Below are 13,882 nucleotides of genomic sequence, written 5' to 3' on the forward strand. Positions count from 1 at the left end.
CTCTAGGCGGCAGCCTGCCCTAGACCCTCAACTCCACTGCCAGGGCAGAATGTACTTCTAAAACCACATAGCACTTCCTGACATCTGCCCTCTCACTTCTGACGAGAAGAGCTACACAACTAGCAGTATATGGTATCTGACATCCCAGGGCGACCCTAGGAGCCAGGCACCAACCCATGCTGCCTCCAGATGCCAACGAGCACCGAGGGACCTTCTAGGGAAAGAGTGTGGTACCCACTGACCACCAGAGGGGAGGGTCATGACAGATTTTTCAGGCCTTCCAAGCCACTACACTAGAGACTGGGGGGTGAGGTGGGGTAGTCTGAGGGCCTGGGGCTCAGGGCCAGGCAGCATCTCCTAAGGTCAATTCTGATGGCTGCAGGTCATGGCAAGAACATTCCCACAACATCCCAGGGAGCCTGGACCAATATCTGAAAGGGAGAGGCAGCCCCAGCCAGCAGCACGGGACCTGCGTAGACAGGAAGAGCCCAGAGCCCATCACCTGACAAGATGATTTCAGAGATGTCATGCTCAAAGAGAAGCCCAGAACGGGAGGCAGCCAGAGGAAGGGCCAAAAGCCTCTCTGTGTCCTGGGCCAACACCTAATTTAGACTCCAGATCTATTCATGTTCCTTTTCCAATATGAATGAGCGTTTTCTGGTGACTTCTCACACGCCTCAGGTCCCCGCCTGGGGAAGGACTGTCGGGTTGTGTGCAACCCTTCCCTGCCCCCCAGGCTGTCAGGACTACAACCTCAGACCTGTTTGATTGACCCTTCCAGGGGCCCAGAATTTGCCTCAGTACAAGAAGCAGCACCTATGTAGTAGCAGCCAGTGCCTCCAGCCTGCTCCTCCTGCAGAGGATCACTGCCTCAGATGGCCTAGCGAGTGAGCTTTCTCAGGCCCACTGGCTGCACGATGGGGAAAGTCTCCCTAAATGCAGTTCAGATCTGCTGAGTATGGTGGCAGCAGCCCAGGTCTTATAGGACTCTATGCATGGGCACAGAGCGATCCTGAACTCAGACACTGGAAGCAAGAACACAGCCTGACTCTGTGAAGTTCTTCCACCAGCAGACGGTGGGACTTCCTAGAAGTGGTGTTTCATAACTGAAAAATTTAAAACGGTAGATTTCCAAACATACAACAGCCAAAAATAAATCCAGAACCAAACTCAAAACCATTCAGGATGTCTTCAGCAGAGCTCGCCTGAGCTGCACCATGCACCTGATTTTGCACAGCATGTGATATTGCACAGCACGCCTGACCCCCTCAGCTCAGAGGCGAGACAGTTACATGGAGGAATGGCAGTGTCCCCCCCCCACCCCCCACCCCCACCCCCGCACAAAGCTTCTGGCTCCCAGAGAAGCACAATGGTGTCACTGTGGAGACAAATGCTTGTGATGTGTTCTTATCGTCCTTCACGCCAGGATCAAGGTATCTTTGCACTATGGGTTTTAGAATCCTTGATTTAAAAATTGCTGTTTGAGCGGCTGGAGAGATGGCTCAGCGGTTAAGAGCGCTGACTGCTCTTCCGAAGGTCCTGAGTTCAAATCCCAGCAATCACATGGTGGCTCACAACCATCCATAACGAAATCCAATGCCCTCTTCTGGAGGGGTGTGTGTGTGTGTGTGAAGTCAGCTGCAGCAAATGGGGGCAAAGTGAGAGCTGGAGAGTTGGCTCAAAGGTTAAGAGCACTGACTATTCTTCCAAAGGTTCTGAGTTCAAATCCCAGCAACCACATGATGGCTCACAACCATTTGTAATTAGATCGATGCCCTGTCTGAAAACAGCTACATTATACTTACATATAAATACATCTTTTTTTTTTTTTTTGAAAATTGCTGTTTGAACTCATTGGCTTCAGCTTGTAAAAATGAATAAATGAATGAATGAAAAAAGAAAGAAAAAGAAACTGTGCTTAGAATTAGAAATTAGTTTACAGCAGTTTCTGAAACAGCCCTGTCCACACATTTTGCCCTCTATACTGTTTACCATGTGAGGCGCCATTCTCAGCACTTACTATTGTAATATAAAAATGCAGAGTAACTGAAAAATAGTGAAGAAGCTCTACACCCTTATTAACACAGCCAGGATTTACAATTTTACTAAGACTTGTTTTTTATTTTTACTTATGTGCACATGTGTGTCTGTGAGTGAATGCCATGGGTGCAGTGCCCACACAGGCCAGAAGAGGGCATCTGATGGCTGGAGCTGGAGTCACAGGTGGTTGTGAGCCACTCTGCTGGGAACCAAACCACAGACCTCTGCAAAAGCGGCAAGTGCTCTTAATCACTGAGCCATCTCTTCAGCTCAAGATTTGATTCTATTATGTTAAACAAGTATGCTCATTTCATCAGTATGCAAATATGCTTTAATCTTTGATGAGAATAAAATTATGTGTATCCCACAGGATTGTTTTTTTAAGTAAATGTATTTATGATTTATTCTGTCAGTGTTTGATTTGCTCAGCTACCTTGTAAACCTCTGTACTTGGGGTCACCTAAACCCCCATCAGCAGCCAGGCATGACTTTAATCCCAGCCCTTGGGAGCAGAGGCAGAGGCAGCCACACCTCTGTGAGTTTGAGACCAGCCTGGTCTACATAGTGAGTTCCAGGCTAACCAGAGCCATACAGTGACATCCTGTCTTGAGAAAACAAAAAACCCCCTTCATAGGTGCAAAGGGGCCATGAGTGGAAAGCACGAGCCCTGTCCTGGAGAATTTTTTTTGGTTTTTGTGTTTTTTAAAGAGATTTATTTATTATTGTATCTAAGTACACTGTAGCTGTCTTCAGATGCACCAGAAGAGGGCATCAGATCTCATTATGGATGGCTGTGAGCCACCATGTGGTTGCTGGGATTTGAACTCAGGACCTTTGGAAGAGCAGTCGATGTTCTTAACCACTGAGCCATCTCTCCAGCCCTTGTTTTGAAGACAGGGGTTCTCTGCATAGCCCTGGATGTCCTAAAACTTGTTCTGTATACCATGTTGGCTTCAAAATCATAGTTCTGCCTGTCTCTGCCTCTGAGTGCTGGAATCAAAGGCGTGTGTCACCACACCCGACTTGTAGAGAATTTTCTCTCTCATAAGTATGTTAGATGGAGACAGACAACATGGTCTACCTCAGTCTACGTCAGGAATTCTGTAGAGCACCCCCCAGCCTAGCTCCAGTGAGTACTTGGAGGGTATTGTGAATGCCCTCAGGCCACGCTGTCACTCAGCAATGTTAGGCCACACCATGGACTTACGTCGGACCGGGTAATGAGAGAGGGTCACAGGACTGTCCCATATCATGTCCCTCTAAGCTTAGGACATGAACAAGGATGGGCAGAAACTAGCTGAACCCTGTGCAGCCATCTGGATATAGCACCTTCCTTCCCACTTTGAAAAGCTGTGTCCAGGACAAGGCCAGTTTAACACAGTAAAGAGATACCTGGAGCCTGAACCCCAAGGGCCAGAACAACATTAGGTGGCTGAGAGGCTGGTAAGGTGAAGGTATGGAGAGACATCTAAAGGCAGTCCCTGGCATGGGGACCATCCTCACTGCAGCCCTCGGTGCTGGGTGAGCCTCCCATCCTGTCTCCAGCCTCTGAGATTCTCCATGTTCTGCCATGTTCCCTCTCCCTTTTTCCCTTTCCCTTTCCTGTCCCATACAAACCATGACCATGATGTAGCAGCTCTCTCTGAGACCACCGAATCCTGGATCACCAGAGTGGAGTGAGCTGTCCCTGACGCATGCACACAGATGGCAGAGTGTCTTCTAACTCCCAGCACGCATGCATGGGAGTCGTTGGCACTTGGACCAGAGCACCTGCTCTATTAGAAGTAAGACTCTGGAGTGACCAACACTCCAGCCTCAGATCCTGCTGCCTGGAGTCATTCTCCAAGGCAAGGAGCCAGGCTCCACGGAGAAACGCCCGGTACCAGGACCAGCCAGAAGATGCCCAAGGTGAGCTTTTAGCATCTGCTGAGATCAGAAAGTGAGGAAGTACTCAGACACACCCACTCCACAGACGGGCAGATCAGAGCCATCTGGACGCTGCTAAAAGATATGACAGTGGCCACTGCTGGAACAATTTCAGCAATAAATAAAGTAGCACTGGATGATAGCTCATTGCATAAAGTAGATGCTCACGGGCCCACGGGAACCTAAACGAAGGATGGTTTGTCACTGGATCACTTGGCAGAGGTGTTTCCCAGGATTCTCACTGTGAGAGACTTTGTCCTCTTCCACTCTGTGCCTCTGAGAAGGAAGTGGTCACTCCAGGCCAAGGGTAAGGAGCTAACTCCCTCTCCTCAGAGGCAGGGTCTGCAGAGTCTGGGGGTTCTGTTGAACAGGAGTTTTGACTCTTCCCCAGTTATTGACCCAGCCTATCTCAAACAAGACAAAAAGAAAAGAAAACAAAACAAACCCCACCCCACTCACCCCCCAAAATGCCTGTCTCAGTCTGAAAAGCTCACAGCCAGAAGGAGCCTGAGGAAACAGGAGAACCACACTTTACGTTTCTTCCTGTTAATTAACTATTTCATTTTATGATGTGTGTTTATACAAGTATGTTCATACATATATAATCTATCTGTGCGTGTGTGCACACGTGTATATGAAGGCCAGAGGTCAACCTCAAGAGTCTTCCTCAATTCATCTACCTTATTTTACTTGGAGCTCATCAATTTGGCTAGGCTGGCCGGCCAATGAGTGCCAGGAATGTTGCTGCCTCCACCCACAAGGCACTGGGTTACAGATACCACACCCAGCTTTTTACATGGGTGCTGAAGATCCTAACTCAGGTGAGGTGACATGCACAGCGGGAACTTCAGCCTGAGATGTCTCCTCAGTTCCCTGGCCACTGCTTTAGATGTGAGACTACACATGGCTCAATCCTGGCTCACTGCAACGACAAACCATGATGCTAACTTAGATGTTAACTGTCTTTGCCACTCTTGTGTAAATCTAAACTGCTATTGGCATTGCTTCTTATTCTGAGTCAGGGTCTTGTGCTGTCTTGCAGGCTAGCCTCTCATCTGTAGCAGTTTTCCTGCCTCAATTACTCAAGGGCTGAGATTACAGGCACATGCCGCCATGCTTAGCTTCTAAAGCTGTTCTGAAGCAGAGGGTGGCAAAGCACCCGGTACGTGTGAGGAAGTAGCCAGGGCTGGGGCAAGATGGGAGCTTTCTCCTGTCACAGCCGAAGCAATCCTGGGAGGCTCACAGCTCTAGCACACTCCTCTCTGGGCTGGTAGAGCAGGCTGCTTGTGTGGCTCTCTAGGGTCTGGGAGCCCCAAGCATATGTCTCAGAAGAGAAGCTGTAAGAAGGAAGGGATCCTTGGGATCCTTGACCAGGGTCACATTTTTTGCTTAAGAACAGGAATGGAATCTGCATCGCTGGCTCTGCTCAGCTGGTGAGTGTTGACCCTGTGTTGGGGCCGTGTCTGCCTTAGCGGAATGGGTACCCCATCTTGGGAACTCAGTCCTTGGCCATCTGGTTCTATAGCAAGGCACCCACCTGCCCCATGACAAGGGTTCTGGCTCACAGACAAGTGCACGGAGCCTTTGCTTTATCCTCAGATGAATTCACTGGGAGAAAGATTTTAAAAAAAAAAAAAAAAAAAAGGCAAAATAAGAAGCCTCCTGTTCACACCTGCAATCCCAACACTCGGGAGGCTGAGGCAGGAGGACTGGCTGTACTAAGTTCAAGGTTAGTCTGAGGTACACAATTACACACCAGTGTGGAGAGTGAGACCTTGTCAACCCTCACCACCACCACCACCCTCCAAAAACCAAAACCAAAACCCCAGGAAACAGAAATGACAAAGCAGAGAGTTTTGAGGGCCGAGTCCTGAAGCCCATCCCTCCAGCTGCCCCCCAGGGCAGCTCTGCACTGCTGAGCCCCGGGCCTGCACTCATGCCTCATCCTTTCACTGAACAAGGATAGGGAGTTTAGGGCTGTGTGCTCCAGCCTTCTCCCTGAGGTCTCCCTCCATGCAGTGTGCCCACAAACAGAGGCTCACCATCAATAGGGATCAGGGGAGGGAGGAACCCAGGCAGATGTCCGGTGAAGGTTCCCTGAAAAAGGGATGTCAGAGCTGTCTGCAAGGGCAGCAGGAAGGCCAGGTGGATTCGCAGCAAAGGCCACAAGGCCTTGTGCTGACTGAGTGCGTAGTACGAAAACTGAGGCCAGCCAGAGGGAAGAAGGCATGAGGGAGCACACTGGTGGGCTAGGTAGGCTTCCACCAGGGGTAGGCCCAGGGCTGCTTCCACAACGCTACATTCAAGGGCTCAGGGCAAGGGAGAGGCTCTCTGAGCCATGTGTGGCTTGAGCATCCCTCGCCTTCAGGGATGGGAGTCTTCAGAGACGACTATCAACCCTCTCCTCCTCTGCATCCAGGGCTCTGGCGATCCAGGCAGCTCTGTAAGAGATGACCGATCCCAACACTCACCGTCTGGCTTGCTGCCGCTGGCGGCCAGCCTCTAATTCCTGCAGCTCAGGTAGGGCATCCCTCAGGGGGTGCAGGTCGCCTACTACCACCATGGCCTTGCGCTTTCGTTCCTCCCTGAGCTTCTGTTCTGCCAGCTTTATGGCTTCAATTTCTGAGGGGAGAGATGAGAGTATATGGCAATTCAACCCCAGTCCCCAGTCCCCTTAGGGGCCACCAATGCCAAGGCACCCACTAAGCTGTATGTACCCTGAGGCCTGCTCGCTCCCACAGAGCACAAGTGTTCTTTGTCACACTGCTGTCACCTGCTTTGTGCCCCTAAAGAGTTGGGGGGGGGGGCGGGCCAGCTCTGAGTTATTTTTTTCTCCTTAATCACAGAGGCACACTTTAATTACAGGGCTGACTATGAGCTTGGAGCTGCAGAATAGAGGCTTGACTCCTCTATAAGGGGTGCAGTGCAGGGCCTGGGCACACAGACACAGCGGGGCTGGCATAGGGACAGTGGGTAGATGCAGGTCCTGGGCTTCACTGGTAACTTATGAGAAGTCATGGTGTCCTTTATCCAGGGCAATCTAGAACCGTGCAGCACCTCCCTGAGAGATCGAGAGAGGGAGAGTGGTCCCATAGGGTAGAACTGTCAGCCATTGGGGACGGCAAGGAGCAGGGTGGGTGGCCAGGTCGCATGCACAGCATGAATGTAAGAGAAAGTTCACTGTGGGGCACAGTCCTGGGATTTAATGTTCTTCAAAGGGTGGAGTCAATTCCAAATTGCTAATGTAACAAGTACTTAACCTTGCTGTTTGCCTGAATGTGGCTGTGGGGTGTATGCAGTTCGGGGATAAAACCCCACTCTCTGGTACACAGCCACAGAAGGACCTTTATTCAGATACTTCAAACATGGGGTGACCCTAGCAGAGGGGGTGAGGCAACCAGCAGCTTCCCCCTCAGCAAGACACAGCCAACTCTGCCACCCTCTATATCTGGGAAGATGCCTCACAGGACAGGTCAGAGAGGCCACCCTGACCACCCCAGGCAGAGCCAACATGTCAGGGCCCATCACTTCACGCTGAGGCAGGGTCAGCCCTCCAAAGCCTCTGCCCAGTGCAACCTAGCAGACTGTGGATTTATTAGGTGACAATTTGGTGGTGGTGGTGGTGGTGGGGTTCAGTCTAGGTGGAACAGAGCAAACAATTCACTTAGCGCCTCATCAAAACCAGCCGCAGAGGGGAGAGGGGCGAACTTCCCTGTCAGAAATAAGAGCTAAGGGGCCACTCCCTCACATACAGGCTGACAGACCCAGAGAATGGACAGCGAGGCTGAGGGAGACATGCAGCCCAAACACACACAAGCAAATCCAAATCAAAGATGCCCAAACAGGGTGATCCAGGGTGTGCAAGGATAGTTTGGGATCTGGAAGTTGTTGTAACCCACCATGACACTGGCAAAAAGGGGAAAAACTTGGTCACTAGATGTGCCAGAAGAGATGTGGTAAAACTCACTATCTAGCCGTGATAAAGTTACACTGAAACCATAAACAGATCCAAGATAATAAATAGCTCATTTCTACTGAGCTCAACAAGATAGCACTGACCACATCCTGGCACCCCCGTCTGGCAGCTACCAGGGAGGCAAAGACAGCAAGCAGAAGCCAGCAGGGTCAAGAGGTGTGCCCAGCCCCAATCCCTAACCCACAATGCAACACGACTTTTAACCAAGCTGGGAAATCTAAATCCTTTCTTAAGCAAACAAACCAGATGAAAACAAAAACCCTCAAATATTAGGGACAGGAGTATAACAATTCAAGGTCACGCACAGTCCAGGATCCTGAAGACCTTGCCTCAAAACCATACAAATCCCAACGTGAACGAGACACTATTTAACTACTTAACTGTTTAAAACGAGCAAGAAAGCAAGCCTATTAACCCTCAAACAGCAGAGGGAGCCTGGGGCAGAGTACCAGACAGACGAGAGGAGGCCACACTTGTGGCTGCCCCTTGCCCCCTGCACCCGAGGATGAACTACTTGAGTTAGACACTTATTTAAAGTAGAGAACCACAAAAAGTCAAAACAGTAAAGCCACAGGACACCACTGGAATCCAGGAAAAGAAAACCGCAGCCATGAACTGCAACTTCTGAGTTGCCTCCATCCATCGGGACCATCAAGCACTTTATGGGGGCTGAGCTATAGGTGCTATACAGCTATAGGTGCTGTAGAGCGCAGTTCTGGAGGACACCTGGTCCACACAAACTTTCAAGGGCCTTCATGCTCAGAGCATTTCGCTCCAGGGAGGGGGAGCACTTTCCGAGGAATCTGACACTGGGGAGGCAAAGTGGAGCAAGATGGAGAGGGGGCAAGGAAAGGTATAGCTTGGGACAGTTCCTTACAGTGACAGCAGGGAGAGTGTGGCAAACAATCAACAGGCTCCACAGCCACAGAAGAGACACACTGCTGATGGTACTAGAGAGTCCAGTATGGCCATCAGACTTGAGACATGTCCTGGGCCAGATCACAAGACATACGCTGTTACTAAAAAAATAAGAAAATGACAATCACTGGTACTTTTTAAAACTTTTAGAAGCAAATTTGTCCAAAACACAAAATACCAACACACACAAACACACACACACACACACACACACAGAGAGAGAGAGAGAGAGAGAGAGAGAGAGAGAGAGAGAGAATATTAATAACAGTAATTTTAGAAACATGACCAATGATGAGAGTCCCTTGACTCAGCATCAGCAGCCCACCCTCGTGAAGCTGGGCTACAGACTCGCTGTAGCCACAATCTTAATCCCTCTCACCCTCTCAGCTTCTGTTGTCGTCTTTAAGGAGAATGACATCAGTGAAATCAGATGACGTGCTGAGAACCAAGAATGCCCAGAGCAAGCTAGAATGAAGGAGCAGAGGAGGCCTTCTGTGCCTGTCCCTTGCTGACACCAGAGTCATGGGCCACAGCACAGGCATGGATGGAGGGAAGCCATGTGGCTTTCAAAAGGACGATCCAAAGATGGAAACTATCTGCACCAGACTGTGTCAGGACCACCCTCGAACTCGCAGCAGACAGGCGCCAGCTCAGGATGGACCACAGCCTAAGGACAAGCCAGGCTGTGACACTTTTAGAAGGAAACAGAAAACATCTTCATGACTTGGGATTCTGTGTGCTCTGTCTGTGTCTGTCTGTCTGACACAGAGTCTATTCTAGCTCTGGCTGTCTTGGAACTCACTGTAGAACAGGCTGCCTCAGACTCAGAGATCAACCTAAGCACCATCTTAAAACAAACACACTGGAATCATGTGGGGGAAATACAGGTAAGATTTTTAATAATTAAACTCCTGTAGCTTAAAAAAAAAAAAAGTTAAGAAAATGAATAGGCAAGACAGTCTGGGGCTGGAGAGATGGTTCAGCAGGTAAGAGCACTGACTGCTCTTCCGAAGGTCCTGAGTTCAAATCCCAGCAACCAATTGGTGGCTCACAACCATCCGTAATGAGATCTGATGCCCTCTTCTGGAGTGTCTGAAGACAGCTAGGGTGTACTTACATATAATAAATAAATAAATTTTTAAAAAAAAAATAAATAAAGACAGTCTGCAAGGAATACAGCACACACAGCTGACCAGGGCCAGCAGGTCCCCAGCACACACAGAGAGTCCCCAAGCTCAGTAATAAAAATGCAGAGCAACTGAAGAAAAATGACCCCCACTGAAGACGGGATGCACACACTCTTTCACAGATCACAGACCAGCAGCTCATGAGACAGCAGCCCAGGTCACCAGATACACGACAGAGGACTCACCATCTCCATACGCATGGCTGTGGGGCCACCACAACTCTCCTGATGCACAAGGGGGACATGTGAACCCCAGCTTCAGAAGAATGTCTGGCAGTGCTTACAAAACTAAACATACACCTGCCCTATGACCCAACATTCCATTCCTAAGTATTTATGTAAGAGGAATAAAAAACATGTCTGCAGAGACACTAGAGCAAATGCTGGTCAGCCTTACTGACCACAGACAAGATGGAAGGGCAGACATCCATCAACAGGAGACAGGGCAGCAAGGATGACCATGAACAAACATTGTGGTGCATCTCGGCCATGGGACTGGCTGCTGCTGCATGCAGGGCAGCCTGGCAGGGAGGCACTCTCAGGAGACAAAGTACCAATGCAATCACAGGCCCACCAGACATGGCACCTCCGCCATGGGCAGGCAGGTGGCACATGCAGCTGTCAGAAGTCACTGCCGAGGCCAGGTAAACATCCTCTTCACAAGAGAACAGAGGGGCTCACAGACAAGCCCAGCGCTAGCCAGCCTATCTGCCAGCAGGTATGTGAGTGCCTGCAACTTGCCTCAAAATGCACTAAGAAAGCGCTGATGGGTGGGCAGGAATGAACCAAGGAATGGCTGTGACAGAGGAGTAAGCTTAGCTCAGACACAGCTACTCAGCTACACATTGTACTCAGAGGCCAACACGGACACAGTCTAGCTAGCTACTTAACCAAATCTAAAAGAAAGCCAGGGCGGGGAAGGGGGCGATCGGTGGAAGTTAATAATGCAGAAGAGAAGCAGGCAGGACTAGTGATTAGCATCCAGGGTTTGTGTACCAAATCAATGAAGCTTCTTAACAAATCTAATCAGAAATGGTGGAACACAGAAATGACCACACGCTCAGCAGATAACAGTCCTTCCCAAGGACTAGGGGTCAGTTCTCAGCACCCACACGGTTGCTCACAGCCGGTTATAGCTCCAGTTCCAGGAGATCTTATGACTTCCTTTGACCTCTGCAGGCATGTGGGCCACTCATACACACACAAAAAAAGGATATAAATGAGAAGGCAGGGCTGGAGATGTAACTCAGTGGTAGAGCGATTGTCTAGCATGCAGAAAGACCCTAGGTTCAATCGCCAGTACCAGAGGAGGGTGGGGGTGGGGGACAGAGGCAGGGAAGAGGCAACACACAGCCTTTTGTTGATAAGTCTGAGAGCTGATGAAATCAAACTATTTTAGAAGAAACCATGAGACATAAAAAACAACTCACATCATCCACAAGGAACAAAAACTTCCACACCAGAGAAGCAGACCTTAGTTGCGGCCAGGCCCGCGCCAAGGCCTCAGCACAGAGAGCACAATTCCTTTTGTTGGGAATTGTGGAGAAGTGACCAGAGCAGCCAGCCAACTTCTTTAAAAAAAAAAAAAAATCCAAAATACAACAAAATATAAAACTAGTAATTGGTTGAGGAAATTGACCAATTTCTAGAAATACTGCTTCCAAAACACCCCAAAGTTTTCAAGAAAAACTACCTTATTTTCAAGAAAAAAAAGGTAAACCATATTTAAACATGTAAGAACATAAAGATGAAACTGTTCCGAATTAACTCCCAGAGTTGGCAGAAACACACTAGAAAGAAAGATAATGGCTAAGAGAAAAATTACAAAGCAATCTTCATGATTTTCAAGTAAACACAGAAAATGCTTGGGAAACGTCACACATAATCAGCTTTGTGGAAAATGACTGCCTACTCCAGGAAGGGAGCGAGGGAGAGCTGCTCCATCTGCTCGGCTGGAGACCGAGACCAAACTCAACCTCAGCCACGCAGGGTGGGTGGGCGAGCTGCCTTGCTCCTGCCATCCCACAGCTGCAGGACAGAGGCCCAAAGATCAGGAGCTCAAGGTCAGTCAGGCTTGGCTCCCACAGAGCTAGGCTGGCCTGGACCATATGGACTCTATCATCAAATGACAGTAGCCAGGCTCACACAGACCTGGGAAGAACAGCAGCCAGGCCTCACCTACGCACGAGGCTCGGCCTCCACAAATGTACATGTTATCCCTGCAGTTAAAGCTTTCATCATGAAGCCCCGACAGAGCACTTTTACCCCAAGGGACAGAGAACAACTTTCAGGATGGTTCTGTATGGAGGAGGAAGGAAGGGGGTTCAGGAGGCTCACAGACGGTCTACGCCAACTCTAGGGACAGATGGCCTCATGCTGCCCCGCTGCCACCGACTCCCTCAAGCAGCCAATGATGCTGCTTCTAAGCTTCCGAGTGAGCTCCTCCAGGATCCCATCAGGCTCAGAGAGGACAAGCACACGAGCAATCTCCACGGGGTACAAGTCCATCCAGGTGGCACAGGCATCGGAATGAGAAGAGGCAGATGCGGCTAACTCACTAGGTGAGGATGAGGACTTACTCTGTAACCATCGCTCACGGCGAAGCTTCAGCTTTTCCTTCTTAGGCAAAATGGCCTTTGGCTCTGCACCTGAGGAGAGAGCACAGGAGTAATGAGGTCAGTGTCTGTGCAGCCCAGGGTCTCCCCATCCCTGCAGAGGCTAAGGTCAATGACAAGCCTGTGAGTACCCAGGTGATGAACAGCCTTAGGCTCAGGCAGCAGTGGGTCCCTGTGCTGGTACACACTGTCAGGTCCTCCAAGCTCAGCTGGACCCCAGTGTATTTGGGGAATGTGATGGCACAGCGCCAACACCAGGTCCTGGGCATGACATACCTTCCGTGCCAGCATTAGGACCAAAGCATGAAAACAAAGTGCCCGTGACTACTCCTGTCCTCAGATAGCTCCCATCCCTGGAACACAAGCCTACAGCCCCTCATCTCCAATCTTTTTCCCCTGCCTGGCTTTGTCTTCTCTTCCTTGTGCTCCTGGCCTCAAATAACCCGCTATGGTGTTCTGATTGGCATATCCCTACTGTAATGGCTGAACTGGGTTCCAAATCCAGTGCTGCAGTGCTAACTCTTGGCTCTTTAGAATGGAATGGCAGGCAGCCAGGCATGGAAGCTCATGCCTTTTATAATCCTAGCACTCAGAAGGCTGAGGGAGGAGAACGGCCTTAAGTTAGAGGCCAGCCTGGGCTACACAGTGAGTTCAAAAGGAAAAGTAATATGACTATCCTTGGAGACAGGGTTCAATGGAGAGTTCTCATTGCTGACTTGGCATAAAGGGTATGTTGTCCGATAAGGGACATTCTTAATTGGGTTGAGGTCAGAAGACCCACCCTGAATATGGGCAGCACTGTCGCAGGGCTAAGCTCGGGACGGGAGGGATGCAGGGGGCAAGCTCAGCACTGGGATGCTGATGTTGCTCCATCGCTCTCTGCTCCAACGGTGGAGATGATCTGACCAGCTGCTTCAAGTCCCTGTGGCCTCTATGTCCCTGAGCTGATGGACTGTAACCTGTGGCCTCTATGTCCCTGAACTGATGGACTGTAACCTGTGGCCTCTATGTCCCTGAACTGATGGACTGTAACCTGTGGCCTCTATGTCCCTGAGCTGATGGACTGTAACCTGTGGCCTCTATGTCCCCGAGCTGATGGACTGTAACCTGTGGCCTCTATGTCCCCGAGCTGATGGACTGTAACCTGTGGCCTCTATGTCCCTGAGCTGATGGACTGTAACCTGTGGCCTCTATGTCCCTGAGCTGATGGACTGTAACCTG

At 50.0% G+C, this 13,882-nt stretch overlaps 1 protein-coding gene across 1 annotated transcript in view; it reads right to left on the minus strand.

Moving 5' to 3' along the window:
• Fam207a (family with sequence similarity 207 member A) overlaps positions 1-13,882 on the minus strand; it is a 30,009-nt gene that overhangs the window by 3,934 nt on the left and 12,193 nt on the right. The window contains exons 3-4 of the mRNA XM_021205499.2: positions 12,626-12,694; positions 6,438-6,588 (exon numbers count right to left, since the gene is read on the minus strand). Coding sequence (XP_021061158.1) covers positions 6,438-6,588; positions 12,626-12,694 — 220 coding nt within the window. The remainder of the gene's footprint in view (positions 1-6,437; positions 6,589-12,625; positions 12,695-13,882) is intronic.

The sequence above is a fragment of the Mus pahari genome, chromosome 9 (genome assembly GCF_900095145.1).
Source record: "Mus pahari chromosome 9, PAHARI_EIJ_v1.1, whole genome shotgun sequence".
In the NCBI taxonomy this organism is placed as follows: Eukaryota; Metazoa; Chordata; class Mammalia; order Rodentia; family Muridae; genus Mus; species Mus pahari.